Source organism: Carassius auratus, chromosome 7, assembly GCF_003368295.1.
Source record: "Carassius auratus strain Wakin chromosome 7, ASM336829v1, whole genome shotgun sequence".
Taxonomy (NCBI): domain Eukaryota; kingdom Metazoa; phylum Chordata; class Actinopteri; order Cypriniformes; family Cyprinidae; genus Carassius; species Carassius auratus.
The window spans coordinates 23,406,811-23,434,380 of NC_039249.1; the positions used below are offsets into that span (position 1 = coordinate 23,406,811).

The 27,570-nt window shown below is 39.4% G+C and overlaps 1 protein-coding gene across 4 annotated transcripts; it reads right to left on the minus strand.

Moving 5' to 3' along the window:
- Window positions 1-51: 51 nt before the first annotated feature.
- On the minus strand, window positions 52-27,045 carry LOC113106272 (TP53-binding protein 1-like). Of its 4 annotated transcripts, none has more exons than XM_026268003.1 (29): window positions 26,924-27,045; window positions 24,185-24,390; window positions 24,021-24,102; window positions 23,861-23,942; window positions 23,678-23,739; window positions 22,738-22,854; window positions 22,590-22,644; window positions 22,250-22,398; window positions 22,025-22,151; window positions 21,010-21,098; window positions 20,728-20,927; window positions 19,279-20,491; window positions 19,058-19,174; window positions 18,706-18,906; window positions 18,379-18,445; window positions 18,070-18,153; window positions 14,000-14,291; window positions 13,841-13,900; window positions 13,516-13,665; window positions 11,305-11,525; window positions 10,868-11,014; window positions 10,223-10,611; window positions 7,455-7,646; window positions 6,501-6,683; window positions 5,743-5,931; window positions 5,250-5,344; window positions 4,953-5,149; window positions 442-578; window positions 52-330 (listed from the first exon to the last, which is right to left on the minus strand). In XM_026268003.1, the coding sequence occupies exons 2-29, from the start codon at window positions 24,362-24,364 to the stop codon at window positions 149-151; spliced, it is 5,259 nt and encodes a 1,752-aa protein (XP_026123788.1). In that variant the 5' UTR covers window positions 24,365-24,390; window positions 26,924-27,045; the 3' UTR covers window positions 52-148. The 4 variants fall into 4 exon arrangements, with proteins under 4 accessions (XP_026123788.1, XP_026123787.1, XP_026123789.1 ...); XM_026268002.1 differs by lacking the exon at window positions 26,924-27,045 and adding an exon at window positions 25,239-25,393; XM_026268004.1 differs by lacking the exon at window positions 26,924-27,045 and adding an exon at window positions 25,155-25,172.
- Between the last annotated feature and the right edge of the window lie 525 nt (window positions 27,046-27,570).

The window sequence follows — 27,570 nt, forward strand, 5'->3', positions numbered from 1 at the left end:
CACTTAATTTGTAAATACCATATGCTTTATGAAATAAAACAGACAAGTGAATCACTTTTTTTAATTTTTTTTTAATAAAAACTATGTACAGTAAAACGCATGCACTAAAACACAGAGGACGTTTAAAAGACACCAGAGGAATGATGGTTTATGTGGAAGGGTTGTGACAGAATTCAGAGCTGCTGTCATAGCTGAGGCACTTTCCACAGACCAGGCTCTGAATCAGCCACTCCAGAGACACAACAGGCATGTCCGGGGCCACACGTTTCAGTTCCTCAGATGGACATGCAGTCGACGTCACTGCCAGGTCAAACTTCACCTTTGGAATGTCTGTCAAAAATTGATATCGCATTATTCCACATGGTTTTTCTAATCACTTTGTCACCAGATTTTTCTCTATATGTTTTTCCATTGAACTACCGTAAGTGTACTATTACCCACCAGAAAGATCTTCATTTTCTTTATGGTGATGAACTTTTGCTGCACCACCCATGGAAAGCAAAGATGTCCACAAATCCACACGATCCTCCGATATGAGCACCACCTTCAAAGCTTTGAAAGGGTAACAGCGAGGATGCCTGAGGACAGAGCAAAAATGTGTGTTCATAAAAGAGAACAAGCTTGCAAGACTGTTCAGATGGGCAGTAAATCATTTTGTGTGTGTGTGTGTGTGTGTGTGTGTGTTGTAATCAAATCACATTTGTTCTGTTGTTTGTAGTCTGAATAGCAATCCAAATCAATTCCATATGTAATAATTATAATAATAATAATAATAATGCAGTTTTTTTAACTGCCTTCTCACACTCAATGTTCTACGGTACAATATAAAAGCAAATATAAGTACTAATACTATATAAAAATAAAGCAAGTATAATAACAGCACAAGATTAATATGTATTTTTTATAATTTCTTAATACAGAGAGTTGGAAAATTTCTGAAATCAGTTTTTAAATCTTTTGGAAGTTGGTTTATACATTAATCAATCTGATTTTGGGAAATGCGATTTTATCTGAACAGTCAAATTAGATTTTATTTTATTTTTTTCTCAATATTTGAGACATGACCAGTCAAATGAAGTACTGTCTACAGCACTGTTTGAATTCACAATTTTTTGAACATTAAACATTTTATGTTGAAAGCAGTTCAATAAAGCGTAAAACCGTACAGGCTTGATTCAGTTTTGAAAATGTTTCACTATGGGAATCGCTATGGACGTGACCAACTGCTGAAGTTCCTATGACGCCACGTCTGTTTTTGGCATACAGGTTGACCTGTGACCAGGCTCTGCCTCAAGTATATCAGTCAGGTCGACCCCTGCCAAAGTCATTTATGTTTTTTTCCTGGGAGTCTCCAGCAAGCTCTCTTAGCACATCCTAACTTTGATTTCACTAAACTGGTGAACAGACGGGCCGTCATTGGACTCCGTCACTGAACATGAGGTAAGTTGGATGGAATTGTGTTGAGTGAGATCATAAGAATTAGAATAGTCTGCATTAAGGCAAAGTATTCTAATCAGCCTACTGTGTCTTAAAATACTGCGCTAGGTGATGTCAAGTCAACTAAAGGTTTAATGCCTCAAGGCAAGCCTTCAAAAGGCTGAATTCTTTTAAATGACTTCTTATGTCGAGGACCATCACCCCACCAAAGAGAAAGAGTCAAAGATCAGGGAGGTTGCATCCCACACGTTTCCATCCTCATGAGTTACCATCTTGGGCAGAGACCCTCACCCCATGTGCATCGTGTATTGCTCCAAAGCACACTCAAATGTCGCTAGTGGATGCACAAACATCCACTCACTGTGTGTCATTGCCGGTGGAAATCTTAGAAAGGAGCCTGAGAGTGGCGGCCACACAGTCTGCAGCGACTGACCATTTGACCCCAGCCAGTACGAGCTAGGCAGACATGACAGAAGCCGAATCCCCGGATATGCCTCCACTGTTTGAGGGCCTGCTCATGCAGGAGGAAGATGATCAGGGGGACAAGGACACAGCAGAGATGCTCACAAGTCTCTGAGCTAGAGTCCAAGTCAAGTCTCAAGTCTCTGAGCTAGAGTCCAAGTCAAGTCTCAAGTCTCTGAGCTAGAGTCCAAGTCAAGTCTCAAGTCTCTTTATTATATTAAGTCTCTGGTTATAATAAATGTTGCATCACGTACAGCGACCCATCCAAGCTGCTTAGAACACTGCATAGCTATATATAAGGAATTCAAAGCATGTAATATGTTATTATGACAACTCTATTTATTAGCATACAATATCAACTTTGATTTTGGTATATAATCAGTGTAAACAGGCTATTGCAACAAGACAAAAACACCAAGAATGCTTTACTTTTAAGTTAATATCTTTATTTTGCATTTATGGATTCAGTAATGGCCTTCTGTCTGTCCTGGCTGTATAGCTGCACACCTCTTGTCTGGCTTAAGAATGAACAAAGCTACGCTGACTTATGTTGTTCATACAATACCTACTCACAAATAAACATCAAAAACAAAGCCGGCTGCAATGAATTTCTGTGCAAAACAGCTTTTACTACAAACACTTCCACACAAGAACATTGTTATCACACAAGAACATTTTGATAGAGAACCAAAAATATTTAAAGTAGATAAAATTAGAATAAATAAAATGGAAATTACTACTATTACTACTGTAAACTTTGCAAATAGGACATCAGCCCCTTCAAGTCAATGAACAATAACAAAGTGGGCTGCAATGAATATCTGTGCAAAACTTCATGGCTCCGCTCCTACCCAATGACAGAGGCACGCAGGTTTTTTTCCACTGGAGTACTCACGTGAAGGATGCGTGCACAACTAATAACTAATATCATCACGCTATAAAGGGTTGGCCTGCGCTGGGTGCGCCCCTCCCCCTATAACTGTTCTGTCTCACGGAGGAGCTCATTTGTGTGCATCTGTGTGAAACACGCGCTCTGAAACACGCATAGGAAAAAAGAGCGACAGAAAGAACGGCTCCCCTCCAGCCGTGACTCGGCTCCCATCGTTCATGTTTATGAGCCGTTCAAAAGAATCGGTTCGTTCGCGAACGTCACAACTCTAACAGCGAGCTCATCTGACGTTTACTAAAAATTAACATTGTTCACGAGTACCGGAGCTCGAGTCCGAGTCGAGTCTGAAGTCTTTTCGAGGACGAGTCTCAAGTCGAGTCTGAAGTCACTGTTTGTGCGACTTAAGTCGCACTCGAGTCCGAGTCTCAAACTCGAGTCCCCATCTCTGGGACACAGAGGGCAATGCTAACTCTGATCTCAATTTGGACATGAATGACGAAAATGAGGAAGACAACTCCCTCTTTGCCGTCCAACAGTCTAGGAATCGAAGCATGAATAGCCGTGTTTCCACAGTCGGGCCTGAAGCTCCTCTGCGCTTCACTAAAACCCACCCTTTACACGCCTCTCAGGAACAATGTCATACATCCCCTTCATTTCACAAACAAACAGAAGTTATCAAAAAACTAAGAAATAAATCACTGGAAATAGCGCAATTTCAAAACGAAAATGATAGAAGTGGTTATTTGTTTGCATGCTTTGTTAAATATTTAAATTAAAACGCTCTCCAAAAAACCCTGGCCGTTGGCCCCGAGGAAGCCCCGACGAGCCACACTCAAGCTCTAGAAGTGACAGTGGAAACGCGACTAGCCCTGGCAAGCAGTAGCATGCCCGCTTTTGGCCCGACAGTGGACAAGTAGACTGTAATTAGCCTGCGGTGCGCAAACGGGGTAGTCCGTGTGCTCGCTGAACACTGTGACTTTACTGTCAGCATCTCATAATCCAGCACTCTGTGATGAAATTTGCATGGTGAACGATATGATTCTGTAGTCTTCCCACAGCGCTGTTCAGGGCTGTGGCCACATGATGGGCTTGGTTGTGGCAGGTGAGAGAGTGTTATGGCTAAACCTGTCAGGCTTGGGTGATGCGCAGAACTTGGAAGTAATGGATGCTGCACATGATCCTACTAAGGGGCTGTTTGCCCCAGCCTTCAAGAAAATGAGGGAAACCAGCACCCTCAGGAAACAGGATGAAGCATTTAACCTCTGCTTGCCATGTGAGCAAAAGTTGAATTCATTATGTCCGGAACGGGCTCTTCATATGTATGTGAGGAGAACACCCGGCTTTAGGACTCATAACCAGCTGTTTGTGTTGTGGGCTAATCCTCGCAAAGGGAAGCCATTGACTTGTTAACGGCTGTCTCATTGGATCACATATGCTATATTTTAAGGCTCATATCTGCAAGGGTATTCAACTGCCTAAGGGCTTGAGAGGCCACTCCACTTGGGAGATGGCTACATCATGGGCCTGACTCAGGGGAGTTTCTGTTCAAGATATTTGTTCAGCAGCAATTTGGGCTACGCCACATACTTTTGTGCGGTCTTAATGAGCAGACGTGTCTGAGCCATCCTTAGCACATGCAGTGGTGGGAGCCAGCCGGTCGGTGCCCATTTAATTGTTTTGTTGGATAGCAGTGGGTCTATATCTCCCATAGTGAAACACTGAGTTAAGTTAGAATAAGAACGATGGGTTACTTAACTTAAAACAGGGTGAGGTGTTTCAACAGGAATTCCATCCTTGCACAGGTATGGGAGGAAATCTCTCTATAATGACTTTTGTCAGGGGTCGACCTGACTAATATAGGTATGACTGATTTAGGAGGTGTCAAAGACAGATGATTCCCATATTAACAAAGAACCCGGGTTTACGTTAAGTAACCCATTGTTTTACAGTTCTCTCTTTCCACTATCACAGTTACTCTCTCAAGTCTCCTAGCATTACACAGAGGCTGAACTCATTACTACAGCAACTAGTGTAGATACACTGGATGTTTACTACATACACATGGATTGCTTGACATCTCACAGATGTAAAGACTGGATCTGACTTATTTCTTTTTTTAACATTAGATGAGAAAACAAGGCATGTCAAAACGAGAAGCTCTTACCACTCCACAATGCCTCCCTCTGGCCCCAGACCGGCAGGAAGGAGATAGTTCCTGTAGTTGAGCAGCTTCTTCTCCTGGCAGCAATCCCTCACCCATATCTGAGACACGCAGGGAACTCCACCTGCCACACACAGCAGGTACTTCCTGGTCCGGCAGTGCTGGTCGGCAATCAGCAAGCTTTGATATGCTGCTTTACACTGACGATGCAGAACACACACATACATAAACATGCACACACAGCAAAAACTATGCTGTGCAACTCAGGACAGAAGGGAGTCGTGCTGAATATAAGCTCACCTGTTCTTCATTAAAGTCAAGCAGGATCATTCCTCCACCTGCCTCTAGCTGTCTCTCCGTATAGTGTTTGTTGTATGGCGCTCTCTGAACATACTCTTAACGAGAGAGAAACAGCATTTTAGAAGTCACATACCAACAAACACACTTCCAAGTCTTATGCTTTCCAAGGGTGTAATTATTTATACATTTCAAAAAAAAAAAAAAAAAAAAATGTAATTTGAAATAATGGTCCTGTATTTTAATAAATGTTATTTTATTCCTGTGATGCAAAAGCTGAATATTGAGCAACTATGACTCCAGTCTTCAGTGTCATATGCTTCTTTAGAAATCATTCTAAAATGCTGATTTCATGCTCAAGAAAGATTTCTTATTAATGTTAAAAACAGTTGCTTAATATTTTTGTGACATTGCACAGAAACATAATAAACATCAATTTAGCTGCCTTATAATCGTTGCATCGCATGATGCAGTGTTTATTTGTTCTACCCCTCACCATCATCCTCATCACTGGGCTGGTGGTTGGAGTCTCTGTCGTTTTCTGAGGATGCCGTGAGCATGAAGACAAACCCCATAAAGAGAGAGGAGTTTTCTGGCAGAGGTCCATGTGTTGCCACCAGGTCATTAGGGTCAGGGGGCAGGTCTGCTCCGCTCCCAGATGTGTTACAGGCAGCGATACGCTGTCCTGTTCAAACGAAACAAAAAGAAAGTAAGTATGGCATAACACTTGATTCCAAACAACATTTTAAATCAAAGACTGGTTGTGTACCAAAGAGCCCATAAATTATAATGAACTGTGAGGAAATAAACAGGCACCACTCCCATCTACCCTGTTCACCCACACAGAAGAAGAAGCATGTTATGCCACATACCGGTTGCTGTTTAGAGCTGGAGATCTGCACTGCATTTAGTTCTATCAAAAGCAGTATTTATTCACACCTTCAGGTGGTTTATAAGATGTCTTATATTGTAAAATCAGACACTTACATACAACAATGGAAACACTAGTGGGAAAGACACTCAATCTGCTTATCATTCATATGTCTGAGTTCATTTTAAAATACACATTCAGATAAACATAAAACAATTAAAACAGTTTTATTAACCACTAAAATGAATAAAATGTTGTTAAAAACCCTGAACAATAAAATACCTATAAAATCAGGCATACGATAAAACATTTTTCTAATATTGAGCAAATTCTTTGGTCCATATTGTTGAATTAATAAAGTCTGTCAGCAAGGGGCACCGTACCCACTCTGGCCCCTCCCCCCCTGCGTCCTCTCTTTGCAGGAGTCCTCTCATCCTCTGCACCACTGATAAGCTTTCGTTTCCCAGAAGGCCCTGGGTTTCTTGGGCTGTTGCTGGAGCTGCGTGTAGGGGTCCCTGCTCCACTGGAGTTTCCTCGGCGTCTCCGCTTTCCTTCTACCAGGTTATCTGAGGACAAAATAACGCTGTGATGCCAACTGTGACAAAACTAGTGCCCTTTCATCTTGTGTGACAAAGAAGGTTAGCTAGCCTCTGCTGGTAGACTCTTTACACCATTAAAGAAATGTTTTACCCAAAACTTTCAATTCTGTCATTAATTACTTTTGTGTTGTTCCAAACCCCTAAGAACTGCGCTGAAAACTGTTTCTCATTAGTTGCCCAATAATTTTTTTTATTAATTTTTACAATAAAATTAAACAGGCAATAATAATTATAATAATAATTAAAACATTTATTATAACATTCACACAGTGTTCAAATTTGCATGTGTAATATTTTCTAATGTTTTAAAATAATTGAACTGATTGAAGAAGGGGGTCTAGATATATAGAGTCATTATTTTTTATTTCTTTGCACGCTAAAAGTATTCTTGCAGCTTCATAAAAGTAAGGCTGCACCACTGATGTCACATGGACTAACAATGCCCTTACTAACTCTCGGGAACTCAGATTTCATCAAAAATATCTTAATTTGTGTTCTGAATATGAACAAAGTTCTTACAGGTTTGGAACGACATGAGGGTCAGTAAGTAATGACAATAATCATTTGTGGGTGAACAATCCCTTTAAGTTGAAAAACAGAGGCCATAAATATTCTAATGAAATCCAAATTTGTGCAAGCATTATTTACATTTCAAGTATCACATTATATTATAGATGTTAGTTTCCATAGTAAGCCTGGCTCCAGATACAGGTTCAAACGTGCCAGTTGAAGACTCACCAAGGCTGATATCAGAGGCCATGGCTTGGGGTGTAGATGGTTCATAGGGTCCCAGTCCAAACTGCTCCCTCAGGCGGTTACCTTGCTCCATGCTGAGAATCACAGACGTCCTGCTGTACCAATTACTCTGACCATCTTTCTCCACACAGTAAAGGAACTCAGAGCCTTGAGTCTTATGACCTTTCACCACACCTGGACACCAGAGACAGAATCAGTCTAGGTTTTTTATCCCCCACATGATATTTTATCCGCCCAAAAATGATGTAATGCTTGTTTAAAATGTTTTTTTTTTCATTATTTTCTGCATTTTGACAAAATAACTAAATGATCATTAGCAGGGATTTAAATTAACACTTTCACTCACCAGCCAATTTGCCTACTAAATTTATTTAAAAAAAGAAAGAAAGAGATATAAACCACCAGTTTGAGGCTGTCTACACTGGGCTTGACAAAGCGAACATTGAAAAACATTTTGTGTCAGAACTAGGGGTGTGCAACAAAAAATTATATCTCAATATTTTCTGAAATTATATCAATAAAGATGTTAGACAATATTTTGCTGAGCGTGTCATTGTGCTGATATCTAAATAACTACCGTGGAAAGCTAACTCCTAAAGTTTTTGATACAGCAGCCTATATCTCATATTCTGTGTGGTCAGTCCACAGCAGTGATAGAAATTAATCTTTTCCTATAAGTTTAAATAGATTTTTATCTTTTATGTGCAATTTTACCTTTATAAAAACCATTTTTCTAAAAGTTTACATCACTTTTAGAGTCTAATTCTTAGATTTAATAAGTGACTTTTAATAATAATACATTTAGGCTTTTACTAAACAAATGAAATCAGTATCAAAAAATGTATCTTTGGAGAAGTTGCATTTAGATGCATTTACACTTGTTTATGCAGCTCAGAGGGACATGAAATGCTTTAACATGCAGTGCAAATGCATAAATAATGTTTTGATATTTTAAACATGAAATATTGAATACTAATATTTGAAATTATATTTAAAAAAAAATGAAGACACATTAAATGTAAAATTAAAACAATTAAAACCGCCAGTAGTTGTCAGAAAGTGACTGTTAATAAGTGAGTCATTGCGATTGAACCGAATCATTTAAATGTTTAATTCATTCAGAGACAAAAAACAGTGCTGAGGCTGTGTGGAATGTTTTTGTTGGCAAAATAGAGCAAAAGCAGGCATGGTCTCCTGATATTAACTTATTGTTTATTGAACTGTTGTTTGTAAACATGCTGATTTTTTTTAACTGCATTCATCGTGTGATATTGATCCACTTTATGAAAATATATTGATATATACATTTTCTGCCTCATCTAAATTTATGTGATCATTCTCTGCCACTCAGTGTAGTCACCTATGCCTGCACTCTATAGCGGTGTTTTGTTTGGTGTTTACAATATAGGCTACTCTATAATGTGATGTCTCACGAGTTCAGTATTTGTGCTAAACCTGCACAGATTTGGCTTGCATGAACTTCGCCAAGAAATTAATGAGTGAACATAATTGCCAAAAAGTAACCAAATTGGCTAGTGATTTGACAGTTAACCGCCACAGCTGATTTTGCGGGTGTTAATTTTAAACCCTGATCATTAGACCATAATGCTAGAAACATCATATTGATTATGCATGTTTTCAAAATATAGGAGGAGACAAATGTAGATAAAAAAAAACAGACAGACAGATACATATAAAGATATGCAAAGGTGGACTGACTAACAGGCAGACAGACAAAGATATACAGAATGACATAGAAAAATATATAAAGACATAAAAATGACAAAGAACAGACAAGAAAAACAAACATATAATGACAGACAGACAGAAAGGTATACAAAAACAAAGACGGCAAGATATATAGACAGACAGGCTGACATAAAGAAAAAATATAAATATACAAAGACAGACAGACATATATAGACAAAGATAGAATAACAGACAGACAGACATAAACAATGCTATATAGACAAACAGATAGATAGGCAATGCTTCTGTAATGTCTAGGGATGTAACTATTCAAACACTCACAATGCAATATGATTCACTATACTGATTACATGATACAATTATTATTATTATTAACCAAAATTAGATTTATGACAAATTATAAATGAAAAGGTGTCCTTCTTAATGCATTGGACAAAAGCTGCACATATCTTTGTGAAACTGATTTAACTTAATAAAACATATATTGAAATTTTGACAAAAAAAATAAAATAATAAAAATTAACAATAAGACAAAATAAATCTCTTCATATAAACAAGCTAAGGTTGTATCATTTAAATTAGAGGCAACCACTGCATTTTAATCACTATCCCAACAAAGATGCTGCATACATGCAACATGAGCCGTTTTTAATCTAAATTAGATTGTATCATTTCAAAATTATACATTACTGAATTCAGTAATGTGAAATTATTATACTACATAAAGTATCTCTGCATGAAACAGAAACAGCAGACTAAATGAGGGCTAAATGAGATGCCAATTCACTCTGCCAGCAGGTGGCGCTCATGGAACAGCAGCGATACAGCCCACTTATGAACAAAACTACTGTAATATGCATTATTCAGCAGCAAGTGGAAAAGAAAATACCATCTAAACTTTTCTAAAGGCAGTCAGTCCCCTAAGAGACACATTCATAAACCCCCAACCATATCGCAACTCGTTTAACATCTCAACCGATTTAATAATGGCTTAGGGTGCATCATTATATCCCTAGTAGTGTTTTTTTGGTCCTGCTTACCTATATTAAAGTACTCCTTCTCGGTTAAGGCAGTGACTTCCGTCTCTACAGGAATGGGGTCACAGAGCAAGATGTCTTTTCCTTGTACTTCACACTCCTGGTTGTCATCGAACAGAAGCCGGAAACGGTTCTCTCCCAGGTCTCGAGTGATACTCCCAGAATAGAAATACGAGTTGGATGACCACTTGGCCAGCACACGCAACCCAACAAAACTGCTGGACCCAGCGCTGTTATCTGGGGAGGTGGTGTTGAGAGATTCAGAGTGGCTTGTAGCACTGGGCTCTACTGGGCTGCCTGGTGCTTGGACATGCCTTTGGACAAAGTGCTCCTCTTCTGAGGATGATGCTCCCTGGCCATGGGCACCACCTCTCTGTCCTGTCCTGCCACCTCTGAGAGTCAGTATTAGCAGGTGATGGAGAGAGAATAAAAACAGAAAAAGTGACACAATGAGCATCACAACACCCAATAATAATCGAAACAGAGAGCTCATCCATGAGCTACAAAGAGAAGCGTTTGAGTTAATATTAATGGCTAAGTCACATTTGAGGAAAAAAAGGGGAACAAGTGATTAAAAACAGTGGTTTTAAATTAGTGCCTAATAAAAGAGCGTCTTGGACCCAGCCAGCCAATCCTGGAGCGCCTCACCTGGACAGCGGGCCGCGGGAAGGAGGCCTTCCTCGCTGGGCACGGCCACGGGGGCTCAGCTGGGCGGTGACCTGAGACCCCCGTGCATCCGTCACCTCAGACCCCACCACCACAGTGTGACTCCTCGGCTGCTGCCGTCCCCCCCGCCTGGGGTTCAAACACACACAAGGAGAGGATGCGCTCAGCTGAAACGCCCTCGACCAAATGTGTATGGGAGCAGCAGCCATGAGAAGATACTAAAATCATACCGTGTCCAATAACAAGAAGGTGAGAACATGCTCTAATGAAACGTATTGGCAATAACATGCACACAAGACTTTCTACACACCAGCGCCTACTTCCCTACAACCAAGACTCATGTGTTAACTGCAGAGTGTTAGTAATGGAGACAGGAAGACGGAGAGTAACAGAGTAACAGAGACAGGAAGACTTCTCACCGGCCAGACTTTGCCCCTCGGCTGGGGGGCATTAGAAAATCTGGCATTCTGATGGGACCTAGGCCCGTGCTGCTTGTCCCACTGGAGCTGTGGTGTGATGGGGCCTTCGAGGAGAGTGAACTGACATCAGCCAGGTCTCCAGATGTCATGGAGCTTCCTGTACGGGACGGAGAGATGTCATTGTCTACGACACAGCGATCCACCATGGGTTCCTCTGACTCCTTGGAGAAAAGATACAGCAGAGGTTTGATTATCAGCTTAAACTGTCCTTAAAACCATTGAAGGTGCCCCTTCATATTTTCCACATTAAAAACCATTTACACCTAAGGAAATAAATGGCACATCTAAAATACTTTTAAAGTCATTTCCCCTCACAGAAAAACTAAGATTCCAGCCATATCAATAGCTTACTAAAGTGGAGTATTCAAGAGAAATGAGAATTCCTGAAAAGAACAAATTCTTAAAAAGCACTGTAAATGACCTATAAAATTAAGGATAACCTCCAACTTGTCTTAAATCCCCAAAAGTTTAATGAAATCATTGGGATGTTGTGCCAAACCCTGACATTTTCTTCACGGGTTTTTTTTTTTTTTTTTTTTTTTTTACATTTAAAAGAAATATTTGAGAATATTTCAAGAATTGCACTTAAAAACATCCTTACTAACTTCTTACAATTTAAATTTCTTGAATCTGGTCAATTTATGTGAATCCGGCACCTGGTCACCTTATGGGGCCACCCAAAGAATATCTACCATTGTTGGGGAAAGTTGAATTTAAAAGAAATACATTACAATATTTTGTTACTCTCTGAAAAAGTAATTATGTTAGTTCATGTTACTTTAGCTTTACTATGTTAATATCTTGCCTGGGTTCGTTTCCCCGTTTGGTGCGGTTCATTTGGGCAGGTGAGAAAGCAGCAATCGCACTCGTGTGCGCACCAAAAGTGGACCAAACAAGCGTACCGAGACCTGCTTGAAGAGGTGGTCTCGGTACGCTATCAAACGAACTCTGGAGTGGTTCGTTTGTGGTGAGAATGAACCTCGAACAGACCCAACTACAAAAAGTACTGATCATTTTTGGACTAAACCAGCTGCCGTAGTCAGCTGCGTTGTGCATTATGGGATGAGGAAGTGTTTGTTGACAGTTTGCACTTTAGCATGGCAGCTCGTGGACAACCTTGGAGTAGTGAGGAGGTGTAGAGCCTCATAGAAATTTGGTCAGATGACCATGAGCATGTCAGAGTTAAGAATTAATGCACGCCTCTGCTTGCAGTTACGAGCGATTCCCGCTCGCCGTTTGCAGTTCATTAGAACGTTGTTTTCAAGCTGCATCCGTGCTTCATTATAGAAATTAATTTTTTGCATATTGTGGTGTATACAATGTAATAGATTATGGCCAGGGACAAAACCAGCCCACGGAGTCGTCTCTCCATAGTTGTGTTGTATCCGTGTTGTTTGCTGGCTTTTCCTCTTGTGTTGGAATTTTCCCGCACGTAAATTCTGTCCAATCGAAAAGCAGTTTAGGAAATACGTCATGGCCAATGAGTGATGTAGATGTTGTCATGTGACTGCATTTTGGTTCGTTTCAACCAAAGCAATGAGTGTGGTGTGAAAAGGAACCAAAAAAGCTGAAAAATGCTACAATGTATAATTGTTTGACCTTGGTTCGGACCAAATGAATCGAACTAGAGATGTGAAAGCACCCTAAGAAACTTCTGTTTTTGGCAAATGTAAAAAGCCCTTTCACAACCAAAATGTAATGAATAAGCCTCATGCAGAGATGACTAATGAACAAGCCTGAGCATGTCCACATTTACTCTAGAACAGTTACCATCATGTTTACACAATACACACATCTGCACTTTCTCCTGATTTCTCTTAACACGGGGACAGGAGAGCTGTCAGTCAATAAATGGGAAAACAAAAGTAACTGGTGTTCCATTTTTGAAAAATATTATATTTTCTTGTAAATGAAAAGTAATCTGTTATTTTACTAATTACTTCAAAAAGTAATCTGATTATGTAACTTTTGTTACTTGTGATGCATTATCCAACACTGCTACCTAGTAATGTCCCAGTTATCAGACACTTTTGGTCAAAGGATTAAAATATTCATGCCTGAATCAAAACTATTAATTGTCACAAGATGTCATTATAAATAGAGCAACATGAACAAAAATCATGGCGTTTAAGCCAAGGCAACACTTCTTACATGGGTAACCTTGCGGTCAACCTCTCTGCCATCTTCATAGTAGACATCTGTAATGATCCGAGTGACCGTTGTTCGGACTTCCTGGATGGTGCGAACATGTCTGCGCAATGATGGGGCAGGATGGGTTCTGGTTGGTGTGCTTGGTTCTCCCTTTAAGAGTAAGAAAAAACTTGAAGATACATCTAAAAGGTTACAGCCCTTTATATTTAATCATTTTAAATAACTTCTTGCAATCTATGTCATGGTGCAGGATTTTTCCTCATTCTTTGTGCTTGCTAACATATTTACAAAAAAGTCATTATGAACACTTAATGAAATTGTTTACCCTTCCAGACAGGTTATGCGGTCCAGACAGATCAAAACTAGTCTGCTGAGATACAGCTCTCTGACAAACCGAAAGAGACAAAAAGAAAAAATATAACACATGGCACCGGTTAAAACACTTTATCATTAAATGTATCCTAAATAACCAACACTTTCTTACTTTGCTGTGTGGGCTGGTGGTCGAGCTAATATCCACACTAGTCTGCTGTGACACGGCTCTCTGTCGGACAGGTGTCCGTGGTTTGTCAGAAGTGCTGGGAACCTCTTGTTCTTTGGCAGGAGAGAGCAGACTACTGACCAGAGGTTCAGAGTTTGCTCCCGCACCAGCAGGATGCAGAGGTACAGCTTCAGTGATTCGGCCTGAAGCTCTGCTGTCCACGGTTTCTTTTGGGCAGTTGGGAGACAGCCCTGAGTCATTCGTGTTGGGGTGCCTGAACAGCTGGCTTTCTTGCCTGTTGGAGAAGTGGAGAGACAAACACATACAGGCAGGATTTTAGAAAGACTAATGAGTACATGTTTAGTACAGTGCACATGACCATGCTTAATAACTTAGTTAACTTATTTTTGACTTGTGAAGCCACTTGCACACAAAATAGGGTTGCAGGATTTAAAGACAAAAATCTAAATGGCGGTTTTTCTGATAAAATGTTACTTAAAGTGGTGGTTTGTTTTGGAGGGATTGCACAATTTGTCCCAAATATTTGTGATTTATGGCTGTTTAAATTTCTTCATTTTTAAACATTAAACATCATCGATAGCCTCATGGGCAGTGTGCTGACATATAGCACCATTGTACTTCGGCTGTCATGAGATCAAGTCCTGGCTCATGGACCTTTTCCAATGACATCCCCTTCTCTCTCTTCCACTACGCTGTCAAAAACTTTCTGTCCTATCAAAATAAACGCAACAATGCAAAAAAAAAGAAAGTTTGGGAAGATTCATTTTTATGCTATAAGCAACCCAAACTCAGAAAGCAGTCTGTGAGGGGCAGCATTTACTGTGAACCAATCCGCTCTGAGACACTTAAGGCACCAGATCAAGAGTCACTTATGCATGAAAAAAAAGAGTGCCACGCCTTCTTCTGAAAGACACAGTATATATATTAATTTAATTAAATCACAGTCTTTACATTTGAAGGCTCTATTGGGATTTTGGTTTATTTCAGCCCTACCAGGATCACCAGAAGAACACCTTGAGGAACCCATGACAAAGAGAAGACCAAAACAAAACCAAAAACATCCCAACCTTGAGCTGTGGAAATGGGTCATGCTCCACTGTATGGCTCTTTACAAACCTGACCAGGCAGGAGTGGCACTATCAAACCTACTTTAGGTTTCTAAAGATATCCAACACCGAGGGAACTCTATTTATAACCTCAAAAAAAATAATAATAATAATAATGAATTGAAGGTCAGTGGTGCCCAGGACTATTCTTATGCAGTCTAGTTACTCAAGACGGGGCTTCACGCTTGTTGTTTAGAAGCACTCATGCCCCTCCAAAAGCAGCACTGATCACCTTATGACTACATTCTCTAACAATAGCAAATTGAAATAGGGCTAGGCGATATGGAGCAAAACATATATGATATATATATGATATATGATATACAGGAAATATATTTTACAGGAAAAATAACCCCCCAAAAACTGAATTTGTTAAAAAAAAAATTCTGGTTATCAAATTAAGGCATAAAACATTCATTTAACTTATCTTTTAATTATTGAAAATTAAGCAAACTTTATTTTTTGGTAAACAAAGGAGATTTACTATTAAAACATGGAAGAAATGTTGTGTGATTTTTCCTTAAATTATGTTCGTTTCATTTGAATAGTAGTAGTAAGCTATGTACAATCTGATGAACAATAGTAATAGATTGTCTTTAAACTAAACCAGACTTTTATTTTGACGGGTTTACCGCTACAGTTAAGGGTTTACCGTTGCTGTGTATGTGATACTACTGTCTAAGATGTGATATGATGCTAGTTTTACTTGAATCAAACGTGAAGTGACTCTCAGTGCAGTTCCTCATGTGTTCACATCCTCATTTAGTTAGAAGACAAACGCAGAAATCACTGGAGCATCACGCACACTTCCGTGTGACCAAGACGCGCTTCTGCGCCATTTATTAACACAGACAGACAGAACATGCAGGATTCATATTTAAATAGACTTTTCTGGCTTAATATTTACAGATATTAGTCCATATCGCAATTTGATGTGAGTGCAATGACCTACTTTTGATTAATTAATAAAAAAAAATCTGTGATATTCCATGTTAAACTGTAAATTCTGTGTTTATGACTGGATTCCGCGATTCCCTCAGCAATTTTTGCATCGCGGAAATCATAGGGCCCTACAGTAGACATCTGCCAAAACCAAGGCATCTCCATATAATGGAGCCAGTTGTCTTTTTTTTAGACTAGTTCTGCAGCCTCCGGTCTGGTTGCGGACGACGCCATGTTCAACATGAGGGGAGGGGGAACAAAATCAAGGAGGCGGGGGTGAGCACAGCACAGAGAAGACAAACAAGCAAAGTGGTGGAATCAGAATTAAATATAAACAATATATCGATATATACGATATGTCAAAATCCATATCGTGTTTAAAAAATATCGCCCAACCCTAAATTGAAATACAAATATTCATGGTTTTCTTAGTTTCTTTCATTTTTAAACATTAAACAATAGAGCTCAAACACGCCGTGCTAAAACGGCTCGTTCTAACGCCCCCACATGTCTACGTCGCTATGTGGGAAGATTAACTAAGAAAGGAGTCGTAACTTTGATTCACGTTGTAGTATTGTTGCTGCCGCCGCCGCTGTGGTGATGCTGTGTTTTGTTTTGAAAGTGAAATAGGGGTGCTCCGATCACGATCGGCCGATCGTTATGCGCATTTCGTCAGTAACGCCGGTTTTCTAATCAGCGGTTAATTCCATCAGGTGCTTGATTTCACATAGAGCAGCTGTTACTACACAGCGCCGTTGTTATTAGAGAAGATGCGCAAATCCACTTCATTTTCAGCGTTTTTTGGCGCATTTTCTCAGTTAACAACGGCTCTGTGTAGTAACAGCTGCTCTATGTGAAATCACGCACCTGATGGAATTAACCGCTGATTAGAAAACCGGCTTTACTGATGAGATGCGCATTAATGATTGGCCGATCGTGATCGGAGCACCCCTAAAGTGAAACTACTTAGTTTGGACACAACTAAAAATCAGTTGTTAAAGTTGTATTTACAACATTGTTCCAGAACAGTTCAACCAAAATATTCAGATGTGTGCAGCACATTTTATGGAGTATGAGGACTGTTTCCTGAACCAGTAGCTATGATGCGTCTGTGGTACAAAGGCTTTTTCTATAAAGTGGGGCAGTTCCAACTTTGCAAGGACATTCAGTTGTTAGTGCATGCTATATATATTTAAAAGATTTGCCACAGATTTTTGAGAAGTGTAGAGTAGCGCTTGTCGTTTGTAATTTCTCCGATCACAAATGTAGACATGGTTTTATGTTTACGCAGTAACATTTCTGTCACATGCTTGAGGTATTCAGCCAATCACAATGCACTGGATCGCTGGCCAATCAGCATATACCTTGATTTTTCAGAACGATGAGCTTTGTACATATTGATGAGTTTCAAAAAAGGTGGGGAATAGAAGAGCAACAATAATATGTTATTATAGGAACAAAGGTCTTACGGGTTTGAAACGGCATGATGGTGAGTAATTAATGACCATTTTAATTGCATAACCATCGCTTTAATTGCAAACAGAGCAGCACTGAAAACATAGGATCATTAACTGCTTGCGCATAAAAGAACAGCATTTTTTTTTATTTGACAGCACAAAATGCTGAGAGACCCCCTCCCCCTACTCCCAATTTCAAAATATGTATTTTACGATACGCATTGACGCACTATGCCTTAAATTCAGCACAACATTATAATCAACAGGGCTTTCTACACTGCACACAACACGCATTAGGGATTAATAACAACAACAAGATTTTGATCCTGATGTAATGATGTTTTGACCAGGTGCATACAAATCATTTTGCACAAAGTAATTTTCAGTACCAAATGCTCATTGTAAAGCCCCGTGAGAACATATAATTCAAGATACCTAGCAAACAAGCATGATACTATTTTTAAATAGATTTGCACAAACATATACTTTTATCTCTAATGAACAGCTAGTGGTGTGACATGTTTCTTATTTCACAGGAGTGTGATACCTGAGCGGAGGATCACTGGACTCTTCATCATCCTCCACCTGGACCTGCCTGTGGGCCTCCCGAACACGACTGAACACAGAAGGACTAAGAAACAGACAGTAAAAGAGAAATAATATACCACATGATTTCCCAACAATGAAAACTAAAATCTGCAGTTCTGTCCAGTATAAAATAAAAAGGTCCTTATTAAGGATCTGTATTACAAATGTGTTAAAACGACTAAGGCAGAGAATCAGCAGGTCTGAGTGACAGCTGAAAAATTCATCCATCCCCCGGATAAGCTTTTGCATAGCAACCACTGCAGGTTACCTGGTTACATCCATGGTAACAGTGGTAGCCTTGGAGACAGATCTTTCCTCCTCTGTTAATGGTGGTTCTGGGGAAGCATTAAAATCAAGCTTAATGGGTTAAACATTAGACCACTTAAAAAGAGTACTAATATTTACTAACTTACTAAATACTCATTTACTCACTTCTTTTAATTAATTACTTCTCACAGTATATAACCATGTTTGAAGTAATAATAATATAAGTATAAATAATTAAATAGTATAGCATTGAAATTATAAATTTTCAATAATACATGAAAATGTGGTGCAATGTGTCAAAATCAACAACAACAAAAACGGCTTTTACTCTGCAGGCTGAAGTGCTCTGATCCCGAGCTGCCCTCCTCCACTGGTGTCACCAGCTTCATCCTGAGACTCAGTTTCCCATCTTCCTCCACCGCGGCTGGCTCGTCACCCTCTCTGCTCTCCTCTACTGAAATCTCACTGGCCGCCATTGTTGTCTCCCTGGTAACGCTGGCCTCTGACGGCTCTGAGAACGAGGTCATCTCTGCAAAACATAAAAAATGCACGAAGAAAAAGAAAAGTGGTTCACCACAACAAGGACAGGAAGGTTAAGAGGGAGGGGTGTGCAGTTTCATCTCAGCATACTGATATTTGAACACAAATGTGTTATGCAACGAAAGGAAAGGGACACCCACCAATAGGAGTGCTGTGTCTCGGTGTCTTTTTCAGCTGACTAATCTGTGGAGGAGTTGCACTAACTTCTGGGCGGATCAGCTCGCCCTGTTTGGGCAATGTGAAGTGAAACGGAAGCTCTGAACAGGAAAGAAAGAAACAGAAAACGGCTAGTTGGATTTACTGCAGACCGGTTACATAATCAGCAGGGATAAAAGATCACTTGTTTGAGGCTTAATCCCACCTCCAGAGCTGTCGCTCAGACTTTTGTTGGCAGCACTGTCCGAGGTTTTTTTGTGCTGTCCTGCATCACTGGGCTGTGTGCTCTGGGACTTAGCTCTCTCAAGCTGTAAAGGCGAAACCTCAGTTGATCTCACTGGCTGAGACCCTGAGATCTTGGCCGTGGCCTCACGTTTGCCCTGCACAGAGCCCCTCACAGGTTGTGAGGAGCTTATAAATGGCTGTGACGTTCCATCCTTCATTTTGTCTTGAGAGACCCTCTGGCTCTCTTCAAGCACCATGACACTGAAGCTGTCCTCTTTGCTGGAGGAGTGGTCGTCCCTGCTGGGTTCACGCTGGGATGTCTCCTTCTCCTCCTCTCCATTCTCCTCCTCCATGGGTTCTGGAGAAAGCACCTGGCTCTGAGACAAGCCCAGCTTGATCCCAGTGTCATCACCTGTCATCTCTCTCTGAATCCCACCTTCATCCATCAGCTCCTCCTCTTCAGTGTTTCTAACACTGTCTGTAACAACACTGTGGCTGTGTGCCATGGGCTGACTGAGTCTCTTGCTTTGACTAACACTTTCTTTTTCCTTCTCGGTGTTCTTTTGGGATGAAACGGGTAAGACTGACTGAGACAGAGACTGTTGGGGGACGGGAACAGGACTTGTGAGCGAGGCTTGTGAACAGTCAGTGACTGTGGTTTTACTTGTTTGTGGTGCAATAGGGGTGTCTGAAACACAATCTGCACCGACCAGCTGGGATGGAGTCGCACCTGGAGAAGCGCTTATGTTCAGGTTTCCTACATTAACACACTGTGAGATCTTTTGAGAGGGGTTACAGTCTTCTGCTTTTTCGGTACTTTCTGAGTCAGGCACCCTGGAAAGGCTTCGTGAATTTGATGTTGTAACAGGATCAGGGTCCGTAACATCAGGTTTTTTAGGGTTTGAGTTGCTCTTGTCTGCACCAACAGTTCCTTCCTCTTCCACAATCTGTGTGGCTTGGCTATCCTCTTCCACAATGAACAACTGTGTCTTCTGAACAAAACTGCTGTCAGCCACCTCAGAGGGCTGTGAACCGCTGCTTGAAGACTTTTTTAGCTGCTCCGTTGGGCCGGTCTGCTCGGGCGATCCTGACTCGGTTGCTGATGGGTTGTTTTGAGGAGGCAGCTTCTTTGAGCTCTCAGCCCCTTGACTATTGTTCACAGGTTCAAGACTTGGAGTGGAAATAAACACGTCCTACATTGAGAAAACATGGAAAATACATGGTCAACGAAAGGATGTTTCAGATATGTTTAAGTGGAATGCTATGAACGGTTTCTGCAAGAATTCTGCAATTCTATTGTCAGTGGTGTAGTAATATATAAAGCACAGCTCACACAGAAGTCACTTTCAAACGGAAAGGCTTTCTATTGGTTAACATTTGCCCAAAATCTGCATGGTAAAATCTTGCACTCTCAATAATTGATGCCTACATGTGAGAATTCAGGCTGGCTGGGGACCGAGAGGCTCTTCTCTAGAACAAATCCAGGGAAATTCTGAGACACTGGAGTGGAGGCTGTGGGTTGTGGTTTGGGGCAGGGGTCCATGTCCATTGGCTCCTCTTCTCTCCCTGGTGGCTGGTCCTCAGGGGGCACTGATGTGTCCATTGGGGATGCAGCAGCTTCATTATCATCTAAATTCAATAATTTAAGAATGCATCTGAAAAACATTGTTTTACATCACATAAGCCTAATCTGTAAGTGAAACACACTTACTCTGCTCTTTTTCTGTGGGTGAATTTGGGACAATGTAAGGTGTTTGGCTTAAATTGTCCTGAGTGGCAGCCACAAAATCAACAGATTGCCTAAAGAAGTGAAAGAAAAAATAGGCAGTTATCCAATGCCACAGTTAAAGGGTTAGTTTACCCTAGTGTTGTTCCAATCCCGTAAGACCTTCATTCATCTTCGGAAAACAAATTCTGATATATTTTTTTATTAAATCCGAGAGCTTTCCATCCCTGTATAAACAGCAATGCAACTGACACATTCAGGGCTCAGAAAGATAGTAAGGACATCGCTAAAATAGTCCATGTGACATCAGTAGTTCAGCCTTAATTTTATGAAGCTACAAGAATACTTTTTGTGCATCAAGGAAACAGATATTTAGACTTGGTTCAACTAAATTTTTGAACCAACATTTTCCACTAGGGCTGCACGATGTGTCATTTAAGCATTGATATCGCGATGTACTAATCCACGATAGTCACATCGCAGGATGTGCGATGTAGGCTGTCGTAGTTGATCCGTTATTCATTAACTGTAAGGGCCAGCTGCTCCCCGGCCCTTGACGAATGTGATTCGCGGAATAATTGCACAGCTTAACCATCATAGAGTGAAAGTTTTAACAGGGCAGAGAGCGCGCACGCAAGAGAGAGAGAGAGAGAGAGAGAGAGAGAGAGAGACAGCGCAAGCCCCAGCCGCACGCTCCCATCTCCAAACAACACGAGCGTTGTTTTGCTCTCTCTCCCTCGCACATATTAATCAATTGACACGATGGTGTCGATGTTTAAATCATTTAAAATGAGAATGGAAGTGTGCACACCCCATTTTTGTTTGTAAGAATTTTTTTTATTAGATTTCATATTGCAATATATATCGCAGAAAAAAAAATATCGCAATGTCATTTTTTCCCAATATCGTGCAGCCCTATTTTCCACAAACCATAAAACAACAGATTTAAAATTTTACCTTCCAAAATGATCAATAAATCATGCTGAGAATAACCACTTACTGTGAAAGACTCTCCTGTACAAGTGTGCCCTGTCCAGACAGATGAAGCAAGCGCAGACTATGTGCAGGTGTGGATGTCAGCAGCTGTTCTCGGTCAAGCTCTGTAACACTGCTGTCTGCCTTGGTGCCTGTCACAGTGAACATGATTCTATAACAACAATAAACTGAACTAAAAACACATTTATACAATAACAGATAATAAGTGGACTAATATGGGTCTACACACCGTTTCTCTCCTTTCCAAACATGTCATCCTGAGAGGAAACAAGCACATCTTCTTCATCTTCTTGACTGTCTGTTAACTGAGAGTGCAGTAGAGCCTGAATACTGAGCTTCCTGCTTTCCCCATCCTGAGGCTTCGAACTGACCTCTGACCTACAACATCACCAGGAAAATTAGAAGTCAAACTAAACACTGGACAAACTATTATTAGTTAGAACTGTACAATAGCATCAAAAAATATTGTTGAAATGACTGAAAACTGATTTAAAGCCTCTGATTCAGTACTGCTCAATGGACGTGTTGATATTTTCACAGTGTTTAATGCTTTTGAAAAAGGTTCTTGCCCTGTAGAAGTTCCATCTTGATTGGATGATGTTCTTTCTGAACTCTTCAATCCACCTGACAGAAAAAATGATCAGAAACCAATTTAAAAAAACTTGATGAAAACTAAAAGGCAGCAGATCAACAGTTTGCAGTAAAATGTAAACTTACATTGGCTAGCTGGTTTCTGAATGTTTGTTTTATTTGCATGAGCTCCATCCTGCTCATCTTCCTCAAAGACTCCCTGGCTCTCCGACAGCTCCAAGAGACCGAACTGAGACATCTCATCTGTGGTCAGATTAACACAAAACATTCATTCATTCATTCTATTCATAAAGTATTTTATTAATAAAGAACACTTCTGGGAGGCAGCACCATATGAAATGAATGGCCATAGTACTTTAGTGTTGTTACGGTTAACTAAATTAATTTAAATTAAGCAAAAAAATAAAAAATAAAAATAAATAAATAATAATATATATATATATATATATATATATATATATATATATATATATATATATATATTTTTTTTTTTTTTTTTTTTTTAAATAATAAGTTTAAAGTAATAAAATTACTAAAACTGAAATAGACACGTTAATTAAATAATTAAATGAACAGTTGTTCAATAATTATATTAATAATAAATCCAATAATTTAAAAAAATGAATGCCGAAAAAAAATATACAAAACTAATTAATACAACAAAAGCACAAATTAAATTATTGAAACAAACTAAAATTAAAGTGAAAAATTGAAAATATCAAATAAATGCTAATTTAAAATATGAATGAATATAACAGTAGGGTAGCCGTGATTTTGCCAAGTAAGACATGTTCCTGGATCAACATTATTATCCAAAATTATAAACTCAACCCTACCCATAATTTATTCCTAAAATCAGTGGGAAATGATATCTGATTAACAAGAGTTAGAAGCACCTAACCCTGGTTTTAAGCCTAAAACAGATATTTCTTGAAAGTTATCTCTTAATTCTGATTGGTTGATTGGGATGTTGATCCAGGAACATGTTGTACTTGGTGAAATCATGCTCAGCATTACAGTAGTACACTAACAATTCTAATAAAACGCTATTGTTTCAAAATCTTACCATGTGTTTCTGTACAGTGTGTGGTGGAGTTGGCCTCAGACTCCATGTGCTCTGTAACACTTCTGCACAAACACAATTACAAACAAAGACAGCAGATAAAAACCTCAATTAAAGATTTTTCGTAAAATTAAATATTGCATGGAAATTATAGAAGGTGTCAAGGCAGCTCAATATTTTTAGTACCTTTTTGACATGGGGTAAGAGTGAACTTCAAAAACTTGACTATGCTCTGTAGCTGCTGAACCCAGGTTGGACTGCAAATTGTCTGAGACAAATCAAAACCCCTTTTTCAATAAACAATTTATAAGTGAAATCTCATAAGTTCACAAGTGAATGTGCTCACCTGAGTGGGCTGTAGTTTCACGCTTCTCAGTCTGACTGTCACTTTGTAAACAACCACTTTTAGCAGGAGAAGAAATTAGCTCCTGCAAAGGCATGATGACTCAATATACATTTTTTCTTTATAGAAAACACACACAAACACTGCTATGGCTTGTGATGGCTCACCAGCACAGGGCTTTGTGATGTGGGCTGCAGGTTAGAGAGGCGGCGGGCGAGAAGGGCACGGTAGCTGGTGTCAGGATCGTCCTCCAGGGCCACGCTGTCAGGCTGCGAGTCCTCTACTATGAGGCAGGGGTTTTCTGTCTGAGGAAAACTTGAATCAAGATCACTCTCACCAGGATCCATAAGGATGGGACAGGGTTAGCAGATGTCTACATGCACAGAGATCAAACAGGAGGGTTAGAGCACAGATGAAACCAACTAATGTATCCAAGTACATGATTTCATAATGTGAACTAAATAAGGTTATGTGTTAATTTGTTTGGCAGGGGTTTTGTTTAGATGTTAGTGTTTTTGTGTTTATGCATTATAAATCACCTTGTGTACAAGCTGAAAGCGATGTATAAACTTAACATATAATTTGTACTTTTATTAGTAGTAGTAATTCTGTCAAAGTCAAGAGAAATGTTGGTCATGTGTTTCTTGATTTTCTGCAAGTATTTCGAAGTTTCAACTTTAGTTTGTACTTTAGTGAAGCCAGTGTTTTTAGACAATACAGCTTGTTTCAAAGCATCTTTACACTGATAAACAAGAATATAATAATGAATGGATGCAAAAAGTATTAAATTCTGCTATCTCATGTCAGTCAACAGCATTTTGGATATTAAAGCAAAAACCTGTGCATCTTGGACAGAACATGTTTACCAAAAAGTTGTACATAAAAAAGATGAGTTTCATTTATACAAATGGCGATCTTTAATCGCGAGATTTCCTGCTGCTTGGCTGCACGAGACGAGACTAACGTTACAAGGAAACTCAATGCAAATAATCACACAAGTAAAATCTATACAACTAAACAAAACCAAGAAATGCACGAACGATTTGCTAAAACTAAAATAGCCAAACACGTGGATTAATTACACAGCGCATTTTCCCACGAAAAGCATTAGCTTTGTCACGAAGAGACTGCGCATACCATGATGCAAACACTCCAGCTATAACCTGAAAAGAAAGCTGCCCTTCCTGTAAAACACAGCGGGGGGAAAAGTAGCGATCTTACTTGCTGGATCCCTGGTAGGCGTTAATCCATCTCAGAGAACATGTGTTGTGTTTTACAGTGCAGTGACTGCACGTACGGAACTTCTGCACACTTTCACAGCCTAACCTTAGCGAAAGATTTTACTGCGCGGCAAAACCCCTGCCGGAATACTCGCCGTTGATTGGTCGCCAGCGTCCCTGGCTCAACCGAACAAAGAGAAAACGTGTTTTGATTGGCCGAGAGAGAAGGGTTAGGCGGGGTTATGTACTCGAGACTTGGCGCAGATGTGTAAAGGCCGCGGTAGATCTTTTGGTGTTTTATTTACCATTGCCCATATGCAAAAAACATTAAATTAAGAAAAAAACGTAATTATAACTGTAAGAGTATTATTAGTAATGGGTTTCTTGACATGAGGAGTCAACTTGTTTAAGCCATTTCTCTAGCCGACACTGATGCATCACAAAGTCAGATCCTGTATCAAAACACGCCCACTAAGACTAAAACAGAGCCCCAGCTGAGATGAAGCAGTGGCTAGGTTTGATTGCAAGTTAGCTCAGTGGTTAGCTAAGTCATGTATATAGATGATCTTTTTTGTTGTGTTGCATCTATTTAATATTGTTAGATCTGGAAGATCCACATATTTAAGCTGATATTATCATTATTAGTATTATCATTAATAACAATTACAACAAACTTAGGGTAAAATGATATGGGAACTGGTTCTTTAGTCATCTGTAGTTAGTTTTTTTTTAATTATTAATAAAAATACAAAAAAAATCACTATACAACCAGGTGCCATTTGTGATATCATTATATATATATATATATATATATATATATATATATATATATATATATATATATATATATATAATGTTCACAATGTTGATTTGCACTTTTACTATATTCCTAAAGGCTATATGTCTTTTAAAAATACATCCAATATAATGCGATCACTTTATTTATTTTTCCTTTTATTTCCATAATGAAAAGGCCTATTTTGGCCTAGGTTTTTTCTTTTCTTTTCAGTTTTTCCTTGCTATGTTTTACATGCATATACACACATATATGTTACAACTCACTGAAAAGTTATCAGTAGAAATATAATTTATTTCAGAGACTAAGAAGCACGAGGCTTGTGTGCTAAGTTACCCATCATAATTACATCCCAGCACATCTTAAAATGTATTAATTTATGTTAAGGCATAATGCAGTTTAAAATGTGTTTGTCTGACAGAATTTTTGAAATCTTCCAGAAATGTTCTTATCAAACAGGAAAGGCATCAGTTTCATGGACTGACCCATAAACCTGCTTTAGTTCTGTGTTGATCATCCTCGTGTGTTGTGTTGCATCATGCTTTTCATTGGTTTAGCGGCTGAAAACATATGAGATGACACAATGTCGATAGCACCGATTGATGGGTGTTTACTACAGCCATTTTGGCATTTCCGAAATAATATTTTAACATATCCCTCATACGCCATGTTTCTTATCAAGCACATGACAGCTAACATTCCCTGGCGTCTCGGCATCGAGTGAATACAGCGACGCGTTATTATCCTCCCGACACTATGTGCTCACACGAGGAACCATTGTTTTCTACAGATTATTAAATCACTTCGTCCATCGGTCACAAAATATCGCGATGGAAGCACAAAATGCAAGTCACAGCGATGGCGACAGCTTACAAAAATGAGCCCATTACCTGAAAAACTGATCCTGTGCTAAACCGCAGGCTTGTCTGTTTCTGGAAGAAAGCAGGAAGAAAGGAAAAAGGAAAGGTTGTGCGAGGCGATTATCTCTGTGATGATGATGGGGTGTGTGTGGGATACATGGGTGTCACTTGACGGTGCCTTGACATCTTTTAATATGCGCGCGCATGGTAATTAATAGGAACATATTTCAAAACCCATAGGAATACTAAAGGGCCAAATTATCGTTTTTTTCTTCTTAATTGTTTTAGGTTTATAAACGCGTCTGTTAAATTTCATTTGAAAGCTTCAGATTTACAAAAATGAAAAAGCCTGTACTAACAGTGCTATTACATTTAATGGATAAAGCTCTTTTTCCCCCATATGTAGATAAGTGAATGAAAGGATATGAATAATGACTCTTTGCCAAAAAAATTACAACACACAGATCACCTTACTGACAATTGTCAAGTAGATGAGAATACCCAAATTATGTTCAGATTAACCTGTAAGTAGTATGAAGTAAAAATAAATAAATGATGATTTAGAAATATGTCATTAAGGGTCATTACATTTTCAAAGTAAATATGGCTACAGGGTTTCCGTGCAGTAGAAGCATTAGGGCCTTTAATGAGGAGCAAAACACCTTGTCACTGCATAA